This window comes from Ranitomeya variabilis, chromosome 5 (assembly GCF_051348905.1).
Source record: "Ranitomeya variabilis isolate aRanVar5 chromosome 5, aRanVar5.hap1, whole genome shotgun sequence".
Taxonomy (NCBI): Eukaryota; Metazoa; Chordata; class Amphibia; order Anura; family Dendrobatidae; genus Ranitomeya; species Ranitomeya variabilis.
Window position 1 is genome coordinate 400988344 of NC_135236.1, and position 22799 is coordinate 401011142.

Sequence of the window (22799 nt, forward strand, 5' to 3'; positions counted from 1 at the left end):
AAAGCACACCCTAATAAATATGATGTTTTTCTATCTCAGAGCCTGATACCAATCCCTCAGATGTAAAGGGTGTCGGTACAGAACCAGACAACTTGGTGATCACATGGAAAGTAAGTGTAACACTTTTTTTATATATATATTCTTGATAGTGTATGTTATCAAATATGACTTTTTATCTTTTATCCTGAACCTTGTAGCCTATGAAAGGCTTTGATTCAAATGGACCTGGTCTTCAATACAAAGTGAGCTGGAGGCAGAAAGATTTTGATGAAGATTGGACATCAGTCAATGTAGCAAATGTTTCTAAATATATAGTGTCTGGCACTCCAACCTTTGTACCATATGAAGTAAAGGTTCAAGCTTTAAATGACCTTGGATATGCTCCAGAACCGACTGTTCTAATTGGACATTCAGGAGAAGATCGTAAGTATCCTTAAAAAATTTACGTATTAAGTAGTTATAAATTCTCGTATTCTTTCATGCCACGTATTAATTTCTTTTTTCTCCTTCATCAGTTCCAATGGTTGCTCCCGGTAATGTTGAGGTGGATGTCATTAATACTACTTTGGCAAAGGTTCGGTGGGATTCTGTCCCTTTGACGTCTGTTCGAGGTCATCTTCAGGGATATAGGGTATGAGTTTGATCTTATTTGATACTAAAAACATACATAGAGATGTAGTTAGATATGTAGATTGTGGATGTTATTGGTGCATTTTCCTACAAACTTTGAAAAATATTTGGTTGAAGAGCACATTACGGTACATCCTGTGATTGGCACTGAGTATTTGTAGTTCTTTAAGGTATTAAAAAAAGATTGCAGAATTTCCAATTGCAGTCAAGTTTCTTTACTTATGAATCTGGACTTGTGTTCCATATGCAGTATATATGTTATTGAATTAATATGAGTATAAATTACCTAATGAAAAATTCATGGCAAAAGGAAACTTGGCCTGTACCTTGTTGACCTATTCAGCTCGAGATCAAGCTACACTATGTCCTTGCGTAAACTTTTAGAGTGGCACATAGCGGAGTAGCAGGGGACATAAAACGCTCACCTGATAGATACATTTTTGTCGTTGATGTTTTGTAAATGGAACAGTAAAAGCTAAATTTATACACCATGTAATCAGGACCGGGACAATCTATTTTGGTGCCCTAGGCAGATGAGGCCAATGATGTTTCCACCCCCAGCAAAGGAATGGGTCATAGAGTAAGGTTACATAACCAATGGTGCCCCCCATAACACCCAGTGCAAAAGTAACGGGACCCCTAATGCATCCCCCTCCCCTATCTGCCGCTAATGGCAGAAATGATAACACAGCACTCTAGGTAGCCTGGAGATCTACAGGCAGCTGTCTCCTGACATCCCTCTCATACAGCCACTAATCAGGATAGCAATTGTCTTCTATAGAGGATTGCATCCTACTGCTGGTCAGCATCACGAGTACTCGGAGCAGCAGAGGACCAGGGAGAGAGCAGCATTGTTAAGCTACCAACTGTGCATATGTCTCCCAAGCCCTCCTCTACCCATTAGTGCTCCATCAGTCGTAGGTCAATGTATCCTGCTGCCGAGCAAGGAGAACCCACTTTCAATGCTAAGTGGCACATTGCTGCATGGATGATTCTTTTTTTTTTAAATAAATAAAGATGTTTCTCCCTCCTGCTGTCGCCAGTTGGCATCCTGGCAAGTCACCTTTCTCTGCCTATCCGTTATACCAGTCCTGTATCTACTCATCTCCCCACTAGGCAGAACTTTATATTTGAGTTTCGGTGACAGTGTTACTGTAAGCATATAGATATTCTAAGAAGACCCGCATCTCTAAAAATCAGTGTACAAACGAAAAGAATAACTATAATGTAAAATAATGTGAAAGAAGTGGAGTAGCCAGTCCACCTGGAGGTGGGTGCACGGATCCGAGGCAGCATCACTCACAGCAGAATAAAAATGAAAAAATACAGCACTCTCAAGGGGATGACAAAATATACAGTAAAAGCACCTTTTATTTTGCAGGAAAAATTAAAATCATCCAATTCATGAAAAAGGGAACAAACTAACACATTTCAAACACGATATGCAGTCTTAATCATAGCCTAAAGTAAGTTCCCCGGTCAACATATAAATACTAATGACAGGCCGATTAAAAACGACCATGATGCATAGGTAAAAAATACAAAAAAGACAAAATCAGGTGAGAATTTAACCCCTTCAATAACTGAACAAATTACGACATAAATATGCCAATTTGCAACGGATTCTTGATCACAAGAAATACATCATATGATGGCTACATTAGAAAATCACGGAAGTTTACGTTAACTGAGCAGAAATACAGTAGAACGAAAAATAAATAGTCTCCCTACCTTATAATGAAAGAATAAATCTTCTATTCTATTCACTGATGACAAGACTCTTGTATCCATTTTAAATATCCAGTACGCTTCCCGACAAAATAATTTGCGGCAGATTTTTTCCTCTTTTCTACATGTTCAGCTTCTCCTGCACTAATACATGCTCCTCATAGATTTCGCAGCATCTCCAAGCTACTTGGTGTTTTATTTAACCTTTCCAAATGTCTTCTTCTCTACACGTGCATTATAGGTCTACTACTGGAAAGCACAGAACAAAACCAACAGAAATCGGAGGCACATAGAAAAGTGGATGCTGCCATTTGCTGGAAATAGAACGCATGGAATGCTTCCTGGTTTGCAGCCCAACACTCACTACTTTCTCAATGTTCGAGTAGTCAATGGAAAGGGCGAAGGTCCTTCTAGCAAAGATAAATACTTTGAAACCCCAGAAGGAGGTAAGAGCGTCTTTAATACAGTTATGTAGAAAGTGGGATCTATTGGGGCGATTCATTCAGACTGATGATTCTCTCTCTCTGGTCTTGATTAGGGGGCATGATGGAGCAAACACTCTTGATTCATTAGGAGGAGTGAGCCGCCTAGGCCGGGGTCACACTTGCGAGTGTGATGCGAGAAACTCGCTCAAGTCTCTTGCATCAATACCCGACTCTGCCACCAGCACTTGGGACCGGAGAGTTCAACTGCATAGAAATACATGCAGCCGCACACTCCGGTCCTGAGTGCCGGCGGCAGTGCCGGGTATTGATGTGAGAGACTCACGCGAGTTTCTCACATTGTACTCGCAAGTGTGACCCCGGCCTTAAAGGGGTTAACCACTACTCAAACAACCCCTTTTTCAATTTATATGTTTCCCCCTTATAAAATAACAACACTTATACTCACTGCCAGTGCCGTACCAGCGGCACCCTTGTTACATCGCCGGTGGTGAGTAGAAGTGTTGGTATTTTACAAGGGGGAAACATACGGATTAAGTTGTGGTTGTCCGAGTAGTGGAAAACCCCTTTAATGAATCAGGTGAGGCACGTAGTGGCGTGCATCTCTGTGCGCGTCTTGTCACAAATTTTACTCAAGTCTTTGCTGGAGTAAGATTTGTGGCATAGCGAACATCGTTTCTCATCATGGGTTTTCATGCCCACAGCTAAGTTCCGCTCACCTTTCCAGAGCTGAGGCGAGAATTGCGTGAAAACACCACAAGTCGTATTTTTTTCCACACAACCCCACGTGTGAAAAAATTACCACTTTCCAAAGCTTTTTTCCAGAAATCTGGTGAAAAAGCTTTGCTGAATCTCTCCCCTATGCGTAGAGATGGGCGAACCCGAACACTAAAGAATAGATAAATAATTTTAAATCATTTAAAAAAACGGTGTAAGGTCTCCACCTTTTTTGACAACCAGCCTTGCTAAAGCTCACAGCTGGTGGCTGGTATTCTCATGCTGGTAAGGGGCCATGGATATTGACCCCCAGCCTAAAAATAGCAGCCTGCAGCTGCCCTTAAAAGGCACATTCATTAGATGCGCCAATTCTGGCACTTTGCCCAGCTCTTCTCTCTTGCCATGTGGCAGTGACAAGTGGGGTAATATTTGTGGCGTTGATGTCACCTTTGTATTGTCAGGTGACATTAAGCCCACGGCTTAGTAATGGACAGGTGTCTATAAGGCACCTATCCATTAGTAATCCTATAGTTATATTGTAAATAAAGACACAATCAGAATAAAGTCCTTTATTAGAAATAAAACAAACCACACGTTTACTTTTTTACTTTAAAATAACAAACACAGTTATACTCACCTAAAGCCTAATTCCACCGAATCAAAAACAACAATATCCTTCACCTCTCCGTTGTTCTGTCCCACGCCGTAATCCATGTCTGGGGGAAAAGTCGTTTTCAACCTGGATGGTGCCAAGATGCCACCTTCCAGGCTGAGAACAACTGGTGACTAATGATGAGCGAGTGTGCTCATTACTCGAGCTTTCCGAGCATGCTCAAGTGTTCTCCGAGTATTTGGGGCTTGCTCGTAGATTGTTTGTGTCTCCGCAGCTGAATGATTTGCGGCTGTTAGACAACCTGAACACATGCATGGATTGCCTGTTTGTTAGGGAATCCCCACATGTATTCAGACTGTCTAGCAGCCGCAAATCATGCAGCTGTGGGGACTCAAACATAATCTACGAGCATGCCCAAAATACTCTGAGAACACCTGAACATGCTTGGAAAACTCGAGTAATGAGCACAATCGCCCATCACTACTCGTGACTGAACTGCGAGCGCAGACTTAGTGACATCATCGAGGTTACCTCCAGTCACTGAGGCTGCGTTCCCAGCTGGGCTGAACTGCTGTGACTTCGGTGAGATCCCCGCTAGCACCGTGAGAGTTTTTCTTTGGGGACTTGGCTGCACACTTACACTCTAGGTAAAGATGAAATCCTTATCTTCTTTCATGACTATTGCACCTACAGTTTATTCAGACTAACTCTATACTAGTCAATACTTACTTTCATGGTTTTTACTTATCATTTCAAATAAAATTTTGTATTTTATGTCTTTATAGCCTTTGTTATGGTCTATTCTTGCATCATGTCCTTTTATATGGTTCTAATTTCATGCATGACTCTATGTCATATCTCACAAATTTGTTGTATTTTTGCTAACATTGAATTGTTGGCGTAACCCATTGATATCAGTGCGTAGGTCAGACATTATTCTAATGTGTATGGGGGCCTTGATACATAAAATTATTGAACGGTGGTAAGAGGTTGAAACAATATGTGCACAATGGGATGGTAGATGCTTGTAGTTTACAAATTTCAGCACTAATCTGAATACCGGATACTGGGGCCCACAGCCACTTGCCACATGCCAGCAAGATGGGGAATAGCTATAAAATGTAGACAGATTTATCTCATCAGGAGCTTGTCATATAAATGTTTAGTCTGTGCCATGTCTCCAAGGGGTACTTATGCTGTGTTCATACTGTGCTGTTAATCGGCAGCACAGTGTATGATTATAGCATAGGGAGTAATTTGACCTAATTTATTTCAGTATAGGGCACTTGATTTATTAACATTGGGAAACACTGATCTAATAGACTACAACAAACCTTCACACTTACAGAAGTATACAAGGCACCAGAGTAAGCAGAAAAGTAAAAGTAACTTTCTACTGAATGATTGTGCCTGCAGTGTTGTTATTTTGCCTAACACATGTATGTATTATGAGCAATAAAGAAGTCCATTCAGGAATATCTCTGGTGCCTTGAATACTACTGTTGGATCTACTGGCAATCGGGATGTGAGTTGCCCCAAGTAAGTCGGGAGCTGGAAGAGTGTGGCATGGGAACTTTATAATAAAACCTTCACACTTAGCTTGTGCTGTTTCTATAAAGATAAGATAATGAAAAGGTTAGGTAGTCATTTTGGAACTGGAGAATCAATGGGTACCGCAAGGAAGATTGTATTTCCCCTGTCACTCCCTAATGGAAAGTATAGGTGCTTGCTCCATAGATTCTCAATAGAATCAATAATTATACACTGTAAATGGACTTTGCTGTTGTGTGTTCACTGATAGTTTCTAAAAAAGAAGAAAGGTAAGAATGAACCTTATTGGGCGGTGTATGCTGTGAGTTTTGCATTGCAGTACTTTTACAGCGTCCGATTCTGTAGTATTTAGTTGCAGATATATTTTATGTCCATGTGCTTTATTTCTCCATTGAGGTTCAGATCCATACTAAATGTTTCATGGCTAAAAGATTAGGAAGTCTGAATAATTCAACCTTAAAAAAGTCATCTCCTTTTTGTTTTAATAGTTCCTAGTGTGGCATTTTTACATATTTCGCACCGAACTCCTGATTCATTAACACTGATGTGGAACCCACCGGCACATCCAAATGGGGTCCTAACTCAATATACTTTAAAGTACCAGTCAAGTAAGTCTTGTACATGAGAGCTGACTTTTTTTTTTATTTATATTTGCAGTGCTCTACACCTTTAAAACCTCATATTTGCCCCATGAATACATATTGTAGCAGTCTTATTGTCAGGTTTCATTCTATAGTCATATTTTATCACCGTCCTACTATTCCCACCAGATGTTATTGGATCTGGTCTTTATCAATGAGCATAGATTGAATTGCTGAAGAAGGTAATATAGAGGGGATAGTATTTTTTAGATCCTAGCACAGCTATGGTACAGTTTAGAGGTACCGTCTAGGCTAAGTGATGTTCCCTGTGTGTACAGTCCTATGTGTGGACTGTGTGGATGTGACTTTACATCCACTAACATGTCTTCTTTTCCTTTCAGTAAATGCCACACATGAATTAAGCCCGCCAATAGAAATTACAATCCCAGCAAATGAATCAAGTTACATTCTAAAAGATTTAGTGCAGAACACCAGATACAAGTTTTACTTTTATGCTCACACTGCTGTTGGACCGGGAAGTCAAAGTACTCAGGAAGCAATAACTGCAATGGATGAAGGTAAGTTGGGTATGTACCTGTATAGACATACTCTCTGCACTCAGTTTATTTGTTTGCTATTATTATTTTACTGTATCATCATGAGGGAGTGGCAGGGATGAGCACTCAGAAGTCCAGAAATCCGCTGGAAGAATTGTGTATTGTCTCCCCTCTAGTGATGAGTGAGCATGCTCGAATAAGGCATTATCGGAGCATGCTCATGTGCTAACAGAGTGTCTTCAGCGTTCTCGAATGCCATGTTCCAGTTAGTCTAGTGCAGCACACACCAGTACACTATGGACTTGCGCGTTAGTCTAACGCAGCACACACCAGTACACTATGGACTTGCGCGTTAGTCTAACGCAGCACACACCAGTACACTATTGACTTGCGCGTTAGTCTAGTGCAGCACACACCAGTACACTATGGACTCGCGCGTTAGTCTAGTGCAGCACACACCAGTACACTATGGACTCGCGCGTTAGTCTAGTGCAGCACACACCAGTACACTATGGACTCGCACGTTAGTCTAGTGCAGCACACACCAGTACACTATGGACTCGCGCGTTAGTCTAGTGCAGCACACACCAGTACACTATGGACTCGCGCGTTAGTCTAGTGCAGCACACACCAGTACACTATGGACTCGCGCGTTAGTCTAGTGCAGCACACACCAGTACACTATGGACTCGCGCGTTAGTCTAGGGCAGCACACACCAGTACACTATGGACTCGCAGCACACATATTGGACACAGACATGATGCACATCAGATGCACACCGCACACATAAGACAAGTGTAGTGCTCCCATCAGGTGCACATTACATACATTGGATTCACATGTCAGACAGCCGCACACAGACTGGACTCAGATGGTGATGGAGTTGCAGTGGGTAGATGTACTTAAGACTATAGTGACCCTTCATTATTTTTTAGCATTTTCCTTCCTTACAAGAGCTCTGTTAGATTGGGTAACAAACACGCTTCTCAAAAATGGCTAAATTCTAAAATGTGTTTTCCCAGCAGAGTATATACACCATGTCCTAAATATAATTTATAATATAATTTATTTAGTCTCCTTCTATTTCCATTTAAAGCTGGTTTTCCCCCACCTGCTGTGGGTGCAGGCAAAGGTAAAATGTAATGTTGCATGCTCTTATACGTTTGTGAAAACCTTCCATCAAAATGCTAAGAGGATCAGCCTTGCATCAAAAGAAGTCACTTGTACAGATGTGATTGAATTTTGAGCTGAGTCCTTGGCTTATAAATGTGATGTTTGATTTATAGCACCTGAGGATGTAGATGCTTTAGTTATAGAGGACATGCCACCATTTTTTCACCTTTTTCACCTTTTTTTGTGTCTGTGTGCATATAACAAGCAAGGACAACATAATAATATGTGATTGTGGATTAAGACTCTATCCACTACTTGCTTCTTTGGCAGTATGACATCTCACACTTTAGCATCACGCTGGGATAGTTTTTAAGATTGATATTTCATATGCCAGTGTTAGTCTAATTTGTGCTGTTCTAAGATGCTAAGATGTTAATTTTCCTCCTGATAAATTTGTTGCGTCCTTGCCTGTAGGTGCTGCAAGTTGTAACTCAAATCTACACTAAGGGTACCGTCACACAGTGCCATTTTCATCGCTACGACGGCACGATTCGTGACGTTGCAGCGTCGTATAAGTATCGCTCCAGCGTCGTATACTGCGGTCACACGTTGCAATACACGGCGCTGGAGCGATAATTTCATGACGTATTTGCGATGTAGGAGCCGTTGGTTACTGTGCGCACATCGTATACAACCTGTGTCACACAATGCAATCATGCCGCCACAGCGGGACACTAGACGACGAAAGAAAGTTTCAAACGATCTGCTACGACGTACGATTCTCAGCAGGGATCCGGATCGCAGTAGCGTGTCATACACAGCGATATCGTAAATGCATCGCTGGAACGTCACGAATCGTGCCGTCGTAGCGATCAAAATTGCACTGTGTGACAGTACCCTTACTCATTGCAGACATTGATCTAAATGACAGGCACAAGTTTCCTTCCATTTTTAATAATTCCATTGAACTAATTGTGGACCCACCACATCAGCTTGACACCGCTTACTTTTCTTATCACTTTTATAAATGTTAAGCCACAAAAAAGTCTCAAACTTTCCTGCAGATATTTGCTATGAGTCAAAATCTGCAACTTTTTATGTAAAAAAAACTGATGCAAAGCAAAAGATAAACATCCCCCAGTTATCCCCAGTTATTTTTACAGATGCCAATGAGCTTCAGGCAAAGTATTTGTGAAATGAAATATCTATAGTGTGAAACAAGGCTCTAATCTTTAGTTTTAGACGAGTTTCGAACTGTGCGAATGTGCACCACCAGATGGCAGCACACGCGCAGGAGAAAAAGCTGATGAAGGAATTAAGTGTTAAAATCGAATTGTCAGTAGCAGTGCATGCAGACTAACCTAATACCATCTTGGCGGAATTGTCTGAATTTCAGGTGCCAAGTCACCTGTGATTAATTAGGTACATGATCTCAACAGCGTCTGGTGAGCAGGAGGCCGGAAGGTTGGAAACACATCAGGGAATTACTGTAATTAATGCTTAATGATTACCCAGATATTAGGATTCCGTTTATAAGGTAATTCACTAATTGAACTAGTTGAAATTCAAAGAATGTAATTTCCCTTTGTAGACATTCAAGGATTTTCTATATATTGTATGTGTAGCTCAACATTGCTGGGATGGGATAGAAATTATAGATCTATTGTTTAAAGGGAACCTGTCACCCCCCAAATCGAAGATGAGCTAAGCCCACTGGCATCAGGGGCTTATCTACAGCATTCTGTAATGCTGTAGATAAGCCCCCGATGAATCCTGAAAGATGAGAAAAAGAGGTTAGATTATACTCACCCAGGGGCGGTCCCACAGCGGTCCGGTCCGATGGGTGTCGTGGTCCGGTCCGGGGCCTCCCATCTTCTTACGATGACGTCCTCTTCTTGTCTTCACACAGCGGCTCCGGCGCAGGCGTACTTTGTCTGCCCTGTTGAGGGCAGAGCAAAGTACTGCAGTGCGCAGGTGCCGGGAAAGGTCAGAGAGGCCTGGCGCCTGCGCACTGCAGTACTTTTCTCTGCCCTCAACAGGGCAGACAAAGTACGCCGGAGCCGCAGCTTGAAGACAAGAAGAGGACGTCATCGTAAGAAGATGGGAGGCCTCGGACCGCGACGGACCGGACCACGATGGACCGGACCGCAGCAGGACCGCCCCTGGGTGAGTATAATATAACCTCTTTTTCTCATCTTTCAGGATACATTGGGGGCTTATCTACAGCATTCCAGAATGTTGTAGATAAGCCCCTGATGCCGGTGGGCTTAGCTCGTCTTCGATTTTGGGGGTGACAGGTTAAGACCTTTAAGACCTTTGTGAAAATCTATAGAACGCCTGGTTTGGCTTTTTTCCTAAGATGTGTGGTAAGGTTCTTTAAAGAGTCAATATTGATTTTTAGGATTGCTACTACTATTAGGTGGTACTAGAGTTCAAAATCTCTTCTTCTCTGAATCATCAATGTGCATATTTAATTTCCCAGAGGAGAGCATGCATGGCCCATAAGTCTCCTTACACCAGCTTGACACTCTCCACAAGGAGATTATGACCCCTTAGACGCCCGTCAGAAGCCTCTCATCCAGCCAAATCGGACATCTTGGATTGCACTGATGAGGGGCAAGCACCCTTAAATATGTGTCTGCAGATAGAATGCCTTGTTTGGTCATGTGGCAGGGCTCATGTAAAGGTCTTTATTGACTTTTATAATTGCTACCCCAATAGGCGGCACTAGAGTTCAAGCCCTACTCCTCTCTCAAGAGGCTTTGTGCATAAACTTCCAGATTCAATTTCATGTTTTCTTGCTTTCCTACGTTTGCACAGATCATACAATGCTCTGTAGTGTGATGATGGATGCTATAAATGATGCTGTATTCCTACAGGGGGACTTGGAAATATTGTTTGAATGAGCAGCAGTTGTAAAATATGGGGTATAGCTAAATAGTTGAATGCTGACATGTATGAAGAGCAATTAATACTGCCTTCAATATCCACACAAAAGTGTTATATGAACAATATTGCTCCCATAAGGAATTATAAATATGCATTATCCTACAAAAAAAATGTCTTCTTTTTCCCATCCAATTTTTTGGGCTATTTTATTGGGTAAAATTCCCAGTCAGATGCCTCTCACACAGCCAAACCTGATCTCACACTTTGCACTGACGAGGGGCAGTACCTCAAAACACAGTGTCTGCAAGTTGAGATTTTGATTTTGGCTTTTATCCAAAATGAAGTGAAGCCACATCTAGAATATGGGATCGAGTTTTGTGCTCCACATTTTATAAAGGATATTCAGAAGATAGTCAGTTCAAAGGTGGGCAACTAGATTATTACATGGGATAGAAGGCCTCTCATATGAGGAGAGGTTGGAAACTGTTTAGCTTTGAAAAAAGACGCCTCTGAGGAGATCTCATTTACATGTATAAATATATATGTGGCCAGTACAGAACACTGGCACATGACTTATTCCTTCTAAGGGCTAGGGGGCTTTCATTACGGGAGGATGAATGGCGATTCCGACAGCTAAATAGAAAGGGTTCTTTATAGTTAGAGCAGTCAGGCTACAAAATGCCCTACCACAAAAGGGAGTAATGGCAGACACTATAGCAGCTTTAAAAAAAGGGCTGGATGATTTTATAGATACACTGTGGGCTATAGTTAAATTAGTGACAAATGTACAATTGGTGGGGAAAGGTTGACGTGATGGAACTAGATATTTTTTCAACCTATGTAGCTATATAACTATGTCATGTGACAAGGCTCGTTAGAGTCGATATTGACTTGTATGATTGCTGCTTCCTATAGGTGGCACTAGAGTTTTACTCCTCTTCCTCTCAGAAGAGACAATTGCATATTTCCCAGAGGAGTTTAAAAGCCTCCTCACCTTGGCATGTCAGGCTTGACATGTTACTTTCTGCAAGGAGAAACGTTACCTCTTGGATTGGGTGAAATGTAATATTTTGTAGAGGGAACCTGTCATCAACTTTATGTTGCCCTATGCATCAGCAGTGTAAATAAGTGGATATTGCAGTGGATATTGTTTGACACGGCAAGACTAAGGGAGAAGTGTAAACAAGGTGGCTCCGTTCCCACTTCCCCATGCCCAGGTTATGTTGAAGAAACAGAAGGCACATCTACCCATGCCTGGCTCTTTCTCACACTGATTTCTCGGAAATGCACCAGTGATGTGACATAAAAACGTAACCATTACAATGAAGAAAGCTTTCTGCATTGTTTGGGCAAAATTGGAACAAATAAACGTAGCCCCTTTTTTTCTAATCTCATACAGGCTCATTTGTAATGTCTATTGTCTGTAAAGCGCTGCGGAATATGTTGGCGCTATATAAATAAAAATTATTATTATTATTATTTGAGTGAATAATGTTTAGCAGCCATAAAATACAAAGCTCATGGACAATAGTCATTCCGTTTCTATCCAAGAAAAAAAAACCAGTTCTTAAACTTCTTTAAATTGCATTTGTGTCCAGTACAGGCCCCTTCAAAATAAAAGCATCTGCAATAGGTCGTGATTTTAATTGAGCCCTGAATGAGAAATAGGACAATTTGGTGGTTTACTGAACACTGATTTGTACAGATTTTTACATCTCTTATTAAATTCAATAGTAAATCTGTCTTTTAAGTATATCTTATAAATTAATTAAAATACGACACTATTAATAAGAAAATATGAGCCCAAAGCTAAATATGCCTTGTACGTACACAGTTATATGAAGCTTTGTCTATTTTTTGTTCTATCTTTCTATTTTTATTACAATATTATCACAAAAACAAATGTGACGCAAAACACAATACACTGATGTCACCAGTATTCTCATTTCTGCTATAAACTGCAATGTTTGTGAATGCTGTCAAAAATAGAAGTGTTAGTAGTTTATTTTTAATTAATTAACAAATCATAAAGTGAATGAACAAAAGAAATCAAAATCAAAACAATATTTGCTGTGCCCACCCTCTGCCTTCAAAACAGGATCAATTCTTCTAAGCACACTTGCAAAGTCAGGGATTTTGTAGGAGTTCCCAAGTTAGGTGTATGAGTAACCAATTATGCAAAACAGTTGATAATGATTAGTGATGAGCATGTATTCTCGTTACTCGAGTTTTCCAAGCACGCTCGGGTGTTCTATCTCTGAACACATGCATGGCTTGCCTGTTTGATAGGGAATCCCCACATGTATTCAGACTGTCTAGCAGCAACAAATCATGCAGCTGCGGGTACACAAACATAAAACACGAGCATGCCCAAGATACTCGGAGAACACCCGAGCATGCTCGGAAAACCCAAGTAACGAGCACACTCGCTTGTCACTAATAATGATCATCATTTTCATTTTGTTAGTTAATATTCTGCAAGATTCAAGCAGAGAACATGGGCTCTTCTAGTCCAGCGCCAAACTTAGGGTTCATCAGTCCAGCCAACTAGCTTTGTGTATGGGAAAATATATTACATATTTGCAGTTATTGCCATTTTCACATGGAAAATGTTTCCTTATTCATAAAACCTGAAAGATTGTCTGGCATAGGCCATATTATGTTTTTTTCAATATGAACCAAGTAAATAGGAATAGGGATTGGTGACATAACCTAGTGAAGTGCTCTTCAAATCGCGTGGCATAGGCTGATCCCTCCTGCTGACCAGGCCTTACTTAATTTCTTTAATTAATACTTTAAAGGGAATCTGTCACCCCCAAAATCAAAGATGAGCTAAGCCCACTGGCATCAGGGGCTTATCTACAGCATTCTGGAATTCTGTAGATAAGCCCCCTATGTATCCTGAAAGATGAGAAATAAAGGTTACATTATACACACCCAGGGGCGGTCCCGCTGCGGTCCGGTCCGGTGGGCGTCGCAGTCCGGTCCGGGGCTTCCTATCTTCTTACGATGACATCCTCTTGTTTTCACGCTCCGGCACAGGCGTACTTTGTCTGCCCTGTTGAGGGCAGAGCAAAGTACTGCAGTGCGCAGGCGCCGGGAAAGGTCAGAGAGGCCCGGCGCCTGCGTACTGCAGTACTTTACTCTGCCCTCAACAGGGCAGACAAAGAACGCCAGAGCCGCAGCGTGAAGACAAGAAGAGGATGTCATCGGAATAAGATGGGAGGCCCTGGACCGGATCGTGATGTCCATCGGATCGGACCGCCCCCCCAGGTGAGTATAATCTAACCTCTTTTTCTCATCTTTCAGGATACATCGGGGGCTTATTTACAGCATTACAGAATGCTGTAGATAAGCCCCTGATGCTGGTGGGCTTAGCTCATCCTCGATTTTGGGGGTGACAGGCTCCCTTTAATGTTAAACCGAGTTCAGGAGACACTAGGCTTTCACCACGTATAAGGTCCAGATATCACCATATTCTTTGCTAGTGAGGTCCTTTAAAAAGAATTTGAGAAGGCCTGGTCTAGTATGACTGCTTTACTCATCTAGTACTCCGTGATGTATTAGACCACTATGATTTCACACGGGGGCTGTGTACCCTTTGTTGTTTTACTGTTTATTTGTTTTCATCCTTTATCACTGCTCCTTTAATTTGCTTGCTGAAAACCTTAATGAAAAATGTAATCCTTTCTTTATAACACATGCAAATGAGACAGTAATTAAAGTTACATCATTATTTATACTTCTGGGACTATGTGTTTGGAAAGCACTCTCAGTGGTATTCATGACACATGACAGTAGCAAGCAGGGGAACTTTCATATTGTGCATAAATAATCTCTGCCTCAAGGCTATGTTCACACACAGATTTTCAATCTGAATATTGTCTGTGGAAAAAGCTGACATCACACGGACAGCACTAGGACCAATGTTATACAATTTGGCTGTTCAGATTACTTTTTTTTTCAAAAGGACTAAATGTCCATGTCAAAGAAAATCACAGAATCAAAGCACTATTCTTTTCTGTATTTCTGATGAAACTTGCCTATTCAATTCTTTAGATGCACAAAATAATTGTATCCCATACAAGTCATCCATATAGCATCTGATTTTTACAGATACATTGACATTTTTAATATAAGAAACTGTATTTAGTCTTGGAAATTTCTTTAAAGGGAACCTATCACCAGGTTTGTCCCACATGAGATAAGACCACCACCTTTCAATTCTGATATACAGCATTATAATATGCTGTATATATGCCCCCAATCCGGGCTGCAAGACAAGAAAAAGACCTTTTATAATACTCACCTACGGGGCGCTCGAATCCGATGGGCGGCACTGTCTTGGTATGCCTCCTCTCATCTTGTGATGCCATCCGCCTTCTTGCTTCATGTGGATGATGCTTCCCCCTGCATCGCGCTCCTGCACAAGTATACTTCTCTGTCCTGTCAAGGTCAGGCTCCGAGAAAGGTCCGGTACATGTGCAGTGCAGTACTTTACATTAATCAGGGCAGAGAGCTACACCAATGCAGGAGCATGATGCCGGGGACACTTCGTGGATGACGTAGGACACGTCATCCACATGAAGCAAGAAGCAGGAGGGCATCGCAAGATGAGAGGAGGCATCGGAGCAAGACAGCAACACCCATTGGACCGGACCGCCCCATAGGTATTATAAAAGGTCTTTTTCTTGTTTTGCAGGCTGGATTGGAGGCATATATGCAGCATATTAGAATGCGGTATATCAGGGATGAAAGGTGGTGGTTTCATATGGTCCAAACCTGGTGGCAGGTTCCCTCTAACTGAAGATGTATGAAAATGAATGTCATTTGGTGACACATGGATAGAAATACTCATGAAAAATACTCAGTTTGTAAGAGCTTAGCCTTAGAGCTCGTTCAATCAGGCTTATAATTGTTCAATGTGCACCACGCACGCACACAAACCCATTCTAACTTAGTGTGCCGATTTTTCACAAAATTCAATAGTGGAAAATATCACAGCATCCACTACTTTGGCGCATATATAACTTAGAATAATGTATGCAATGAAAAAAGCTCCAGAACCCATCCGCAAAGCATATGAGCACACAAAACTGCAAATGGAGGCAGTCACGGCAGCAATTTGCAGTTGTGATTTGTCCGTCTTCACCTGGCCTTACACGTATGAGAATTTACCTAGCAATACTCACAAATACAAAACCCTGCCATCTAGGTGTACAATCATTTGGTGATTGTGTTGTCTATTTTTATTTAATCTGTCATTTTGGAATTTATTGTGAGAGTTATAAATACAAATGCCATTCACAGAAAAGAAAGGTGGCAACCATAGTTACAATTGGGTAGTCCTTTATGTTAGAGGCAATATGTGAATAAGCAGGGTACGATGCATGACTAGGTGCCTTGCTGGCAGCTGTTACCATTCACTTCACAGCTTTCTAACACTTTCCCTCCACTGAACTAAGCATGAATTGCATGAATATGTATATTAACAGGTAAGCGAGTGATGGAATTGACAGTAACCCGTGCATTTCTCTCTCTGCTTCTCTCTCACTCTCCATGCTGGTGCTGGATAATCGGCAGAATCCTTTTTTGTCACTTCCACTGTTACGCACACTGTCCATCCAACGCACTTCAGGGGTATTGTCTTTCTTCTTCTTGTGTGCTAGATTCTGTTGTAGATATGCACTAGTTCTGCAGGTAGTATGCATGCCATGTATTATTACCTTACTAAATTAGACAGTGTCATATGTAGAGAAGCTTATCACAAGCCTGTACTGTGCATGTTACTGGGTATTGGTGCTGCCGCCTATTGTTTGCATGGGGCTGCCGTGCCAGGAGAAAGCACATGCTGTTACAGCTTTATTCTAGATGTGCAGCTCAGTATCTGCTTTCTGTCTCTTCAATCTGCACAGCAGAATATAGACTTTATATCTTTGATAGCTGAGTGGGCAAGTCTGGGCAAAAACATTATTTACAGCTGTATTCCATGCATTAAAAGAAACCAATATATAAGGAAACGCATTACTGTATAAGCCACCAATAAACTTATCAGCCCCTATCATCACATACAACTAGAGCTATGATTAACATTGGAACAGTAATTGTGGTGATGAAACCAATATGTACTGTACAGTTCTTACATTGCTAATGGTCTTTATTGTGTCATCGGAAAATGAACTATTGTTTAATCTGGGATTTCTGTTTCATGAATTTTTTTACACATTTTTGGCACTGTTTTTTTTTCATATCTTGATCTTAATTAAGAAAACAAAAATCTTGCAGTTTTCACTTACACCACTGGAGTTCTTATAGTCTCATACTGCATTTGCTTTCAGGAAGAGTTTTCACCAGGCTTGTTATCAGCAGAGGCAGGATTGCAAAGAGAGTTAACCCCTATATACACAGCTAACAACGCAATATTTAACATTCACAATATATGATATTGTAACATGGCGCGGGGCAATAGCAGGGGGCGAGGTACTGGTCTCTCGTGCCCCGGCACGCTACATGAAGGTGGGGGTCAAGACGCATGTAACTGATGTTGCTGGCTGGCCAGGACCAGATGTTTGACAGTTCAAGGAGGGAGGCCACCAGTTTAAAATGAACTGTTTACTTGGGGAGAGTTACCATAGATACTGCAGATAGGTTTCCTTTACAATGCATGACATTATGCTCACACAAATTCAATCCTTTTCTCTACTTGTCTTTTGTCTTCAGAATTCCTCACTACTTCACCACAACCCAGCTCAACACTACAGTTCAGCTAGCAAGAGTCCTTTACTCAACCATTCTTTCCCCGTAGGGGAGCTACTTCCTGCTAGTGTGGCCGGTACTTATCTTCTTTGATGCTGACGCTCTGAAACTCTCACCCGGGGCACTATCTTTGTGTCGCGAATTTCGTTCTGTCTAAGCCCTTTACTTATAAACTCTGGGCCTTACTGCTAGATGTCTCCTCCCAATTCCTGTCTTCGATAAATCACTATGTCTCTTAGTTACTCTTCCTCGTTTCTCTTCCAGATCATGATATCCCTCTGCCAGTCTCCTCTCATTTCTAGAGACACCCAAGAAATATAGCAGCACTCACACGAGACCTTAGGTCTCCTCTATATGCACTCTTATTTTCTAACTGGAACGGTTTCATGTCGCTTCAGCTTAGCCCCTCCCACTGTGGACTAGTCCCAAATATTAATTCTAACTATTTAACTAACATAAACATCATCAACACATATCACTATTCACATTATAGCAATATGCTTGTTTCTTCACAGGAGAATGTGGGCATTATGTCCATCTCCTTACAATATCAGAGCTGATGCTTATCTCCCTACCTTCACAATGACCTTTGCACAGGCTCATTAAATGCTTTTATACAAAAGTCATGGTCAGAGTCATTTAAATAGGATGAAAAAAGACTTTGGTCCAGCTAGGTTAACCTTACTCTACCAGTTATGCATTTTCTATCACTAGATTATTCATAATCCTTCATGCATTTAATGCCATTTATTGTGGTTAATGTACATGTACAATGTTAAACAAAAACCTACCATAATTTAAACAATTGGTTATTTCTGATGACACATTTCCTTTAATTTCAGCTTGAGACTTTACCACTTCCAAAAAATGTCAGGGTTATTTGTACCCAGTTGCCTACTAAGTGGATTAACCTTGCATAGTCATATGCCTGGAACCTGTTAGATGCTCACACAAAGTTCCTTCTATTCCACATTATGCTACCATATCTTTCCTCGGAGGCAATGACTAGAATCAATACCTCCTCGTGTGGGCTAGCCGCAGTGCTCTTTTCGGTTAAACAAAATAGATGCAAATGCATTTTTAGTAATGTGGCTACCAATATTCATTACGTAAAATATAATGCATATGTAAGGAGAATAAAAACCCAGCATCTTAATAAGCTTTTTTTTTTAATTGCAATTTAGTATCTTAGATTGAACAGATGAAATATGCATGCAGTACGAGATACTCAAGTCTAAATTTTTGGAGATATAAAATTTATATTTGTGTTAATTAATTGTATTGAATAGTAAAATGAATCCTTAAAGCTAAGGATACACAGTAGACATTCATGTCATTGGTTGGGAAACAAGTGAATTTCTGTAACAATATATGTAGGATATAATAAAGGATGAATATGGTCAAACATGTCATGACCAAGTTCAACTTTATTATTAGCTACGAGGTTGGCCTTTATTCAACCTTTAATTGTAACCGTGGCTGTTAAAATGACTCTTTTGGTTGTATGTAAAATATGCAACATTTCTGTATGCTTGATATATCAGTCTTTCACTGTTTTCTCTGCTCTGTATCATTGGGTGGAAACATTGTCATTTCCAGAAGTTTTTTTATGTAATTATTAGTTTTTACGTACATTAAATGGAACCTGTCATGTAAAATAACGCTATGAACCTGCAGATAAGGGGGTTATTCTGCCAGTTAATAGCTATTTGACACTGAGAGCCCCGCTGCCAGAACTAAATGAACTTTATTCCCGCGGCAGCCTGGGTCTTTCAGTCATAGGGGTAGTGCTGGCCTGGTTTCAGTCAATGCTCAGTTCATAGAGCGCGGTAGTTGTAACGAGCCCCCGCCACTGACTGACGACTGGCTGAGCTGGCTGTCAGTCTGTACTGAGGTGTGGTTACAGCAACTGCTATCCAGTGAGCGGTGACTGAAACCAGGCCAGCGCCGTCCCTATGACTGAAAGAGCGAGGCTGCCGGGGGAATAAAGTTCGTTTAGTTCTGGCAGCGGGGCTCTTAGTGCAGCAGCCGCACAGTGTCAAAACGCTATTTACAGGCAGAATAACCCCATTACCTGCATGTTCATAGCGTTATTTTTTTGGATGACTACTTTAATATTGCCACAATAAAGTCTACTGAGTAGTCCTATGCTCAGGAAAGACTAATATTGAAGGAATTCAGCACAAACTATTGTTAATTTGATTCAGTCCTTGTTAAGGCCAAACAGTTCAGTGCAGCTTCCCACCTACTTGTTTTACATCTTTCATCATGGCTGTAATGCCAGAGCTGTCAATTGAGGAAGAGGAGCATGGAAAAAGTTGGAAAACACGTATTTTGGAAGGTGTACTGACGTTCTTGGCCTACCCAAGGGGGCACCAACCTCCTGTGCTTGGTTTGAACAGTCACTTTGTGCTGACAGACTCACTTTAATGGACATGTGCTGATTAACTACAATACCTTAGAGTCATATATAACATGCTCTAAGGTGAACTGAGCTCTGGGTGGAGTCAGGATGACTAGATTAGCGTGATAAAATCTCTTCTCCAGAAATTGAGCACTAAGTAGTGATGCATGCCTGCAATGTAGAAATGTTGTGAATTTATGAAGATTAATCTCTGTCTCCTTACTCAATATTCAGCTCAGCCCGTTATTCCACTGATCAAGAATATCACTGCTGCGGAAACATCTGCTACTGTCCTGTGGAATTTTGAGAACGTAGATACCAGGCTCTTTGTTAAATATGTAGAATTGAGTAAGAACCAATTTAAATAAAAATAACCATACATTAAAGCAACACCCCTTAAAATCGAGTCCAAGTACATTGTATTGCCACTCAAGCTAAATCCTACGTATAGATGATTGAATCTCATAATTTATGTGTGAAGATTACTGGCCAATTTTTCAGAGTTTCCCTAGAGAATATATGATCCTTAATGGGAATACACTTGTCGTGAGTTTTCTTCCTATAAAAGAATGTCCCCTTATGTTCATTATTCTACCCAAAAGCCTAAACTGATGCATTGGGTGAAGCTTATTTTGTTGAATTAAAATCCATTTACCCTGAGTCCATACATTTGAATCCCATTTGATTGGACCCATGGCTTCAAATCCAATATCATAATGTCTAATAATAAAGATTTCCTCGCATGCTACGTTAGTGCAATTGATCAGAACCTACATATTCTTAAGTTATTCCTATGTTGTCTGAAATTCTCCTAGACAAAGAAGATTGGAAAGAGGAAACTATAAATGGTACTCGGAGCGCCTTTGTATTAAAGGGCTTATCTCCTGGAACATCATATAAAGTTCAAGTTTATTCTGATGATCATACAGATTTGTATTCAGAAGAAACTTTTCAGACAGGTCCAGGTGAGGCATTTGTGCAGCAACTCATGTGCCTCACATCTTTTAGGGACATCTCCATCTTTGTAAAGGGGAAAAGCTGTCAGTTTTAGAATTTTCCATCATAATTTCAATGAGAGAACAGCCAATAAAGGGTTACTTTCTCTTTGTTCATGTTGTATATATTGACATCTGAAAGCATATACAAATAACATTAGATTTGCGGTTCTTCTTATTGTTATTTAATTGCATTATCACCCATATTTTGTGCATGCAATTACTAGGAAGTACATGGGGCCAAAGTATTTTGGAGTAGATGGTGTAACATTTATTATGTGAACAAACCTATTGGGATACACATACTAATTATTAAATTCATTTTTTATTCAGTCCTATTGTCAAATGTTTAGGATATCTAGCAACTAGCAATACAATCTGGCTTTACAAACATTTGCGAAAGAATGAGTCCTTCAAAAAAGCTTATGTAATAGGATGCCACTATTGCATCATGAAATTTCTTATGTCCTAAATGTTCCATGATCAACTGTGAGTGGTATTTGTTGCGGGCTGGGTGGTGGAACCAATGTGCTGAGGCCCAAGGAAAGCCTGGAGGAGCGTAACTAGGTGCCTCACTAATTCCGAACTAACTTGGCTACACAGCGGCATATGATACCGCGATCCGAGGAGAGACTAAGAAGGTGGGACCAGGTGCTAAGCGAGGACTGACCTCGGGTAGATGGCAGCTGACTCCCTAGTGGCAGGAAGCAGGGACGGCCCTAAGGAAGGAACAGTAGATGCTGTTAGGAACTGTAGGAACGCAGGAACCACGGCTGCAGATGGGGACCGGTTGAAATACAGATGAACACTGAAAGGAGCAAACTGGACCTGCTGATGTACAGATGAGCACTGGCAGGTGCGGACTGGACTGGCTGATGTACAGATGAGCACTTGCAGGTGCGAACTTGACTGGCTGATGTAAAGATGAGCACTGGCAGGTGCAGACTGGACTGGCTGATGTACAGATGAGCACTGGCAGGAGCAGACTAGACCGGCTGATGTACAGATGGGCGCAGGCAGGTCCGGACTAGACTGGCTGAAACTGAGAAAGACAAGCAAGTACGGGCAGACAGGTATGGGGCAATATAGACTGACTGATGGGTACTAGGGACCTGAAAACTAGCAAGCGTGCATAGGGCTAACTAACACCATTGATCAGGCACCTCCATGCTGGAAGAGGTGCCTTAAATAGAAGGTGTCAACTAGCCATTGGCTGAGGACACTTTAGGATGGTGCGTGGCCCCTTTAAGAAGGAGGCAACACACGCGCCTTAAGCATGATGCCAAGGAATCTGCACGCAGTGCGTGCACCCTGGGCATCGGGAGGGAGGAAGGAGGAAATGTGGGACAGGGGCTGCGGTGGTGAGTGAGCCTTCGTCTCTGCCTGGGAAGAGGGGCAGCATGCAGAGATACCGGCGCTACAGTATTATTCAAAAGTCGATACATTTAGGAAGCAAATGAACTCAGCCATGAAGCGACAGATCACTTAAAGTTGTAGAGCAGGATCACTAAGTGCTAAGGTGCATAGAGCATAAAAGTCACCAACGCTCTGCTGACTCAATACCTGCAAAGTTCCAAACTTCCTCTAGTATTAACATCAGCACAATAACTGCACTGGGTGCTTCATTGCATGTGTTTCCAAGTGCCAAGCATTGGATGGAGTGGTGTAAAACACACTGCCACTGGAGCAGTGGAAAATAATTTGGTGGAGTAATGAATCATGCTTCTTTTGCCTGACTGCATTGTGCCACTTGCAGTATAAAGTTTCGTGAATAAGGCTTAATGCTGTGGTGTTATTTCTCAGGTGTAGGACTAGGTCACC

At 41.4% G+C, this 22799-nt stretch overlaps 1 protein-coding gene across 24 annotated transcripts in view; it reads left to right on the forward strand.

The window, feature by feature from the left end:
- NRCAM (neuronal cell adhesion molecule) overlaps positions 1–22799 on the forward strand; it is a 305467-nt gene that overhangs the window by 265943 nt on the left and 16725 nt on the right. For 8 of the 24 annotated variants that reach the window (XM_077265085.1, XM_077265082.1, XM_077265087.1 and 5 more), the window contains 10 exons: positions 40–110; positions 198–423; positions 516–631; positions 2600–2804; positions 6171–6290; positions 6665–6850; positions 7918–7953; positions 16407–16463; positions 20218–20331; positions 20799–20948. In XM_077265085.1, the coding sequence (XP_077121200.1) occupies positions 40–110; positions 198–423; positions 516–631; positions 2600–2804; positions 6171–6290; positions 6665–6850; positions 7918–7953; positions 16407–16463; positions 20218–20331; positions 20799–20948 (1281 nt within the window). The remainder of the gene's footprint in view (positions 1–39; positions 111–197; positions 424–515; positions 632–2599; positions 2805–6170; positions 6291–6664; positions 6851–7917; positions 7954–16406; positions 16464–20217; positions 20332–20798; positions 20949–22799) is intronic. The other 16 variants (XM_077265099.1, XM_077265100.1, XM_077265101.1 and 13 more) reach the window with 5 other exon arrangements.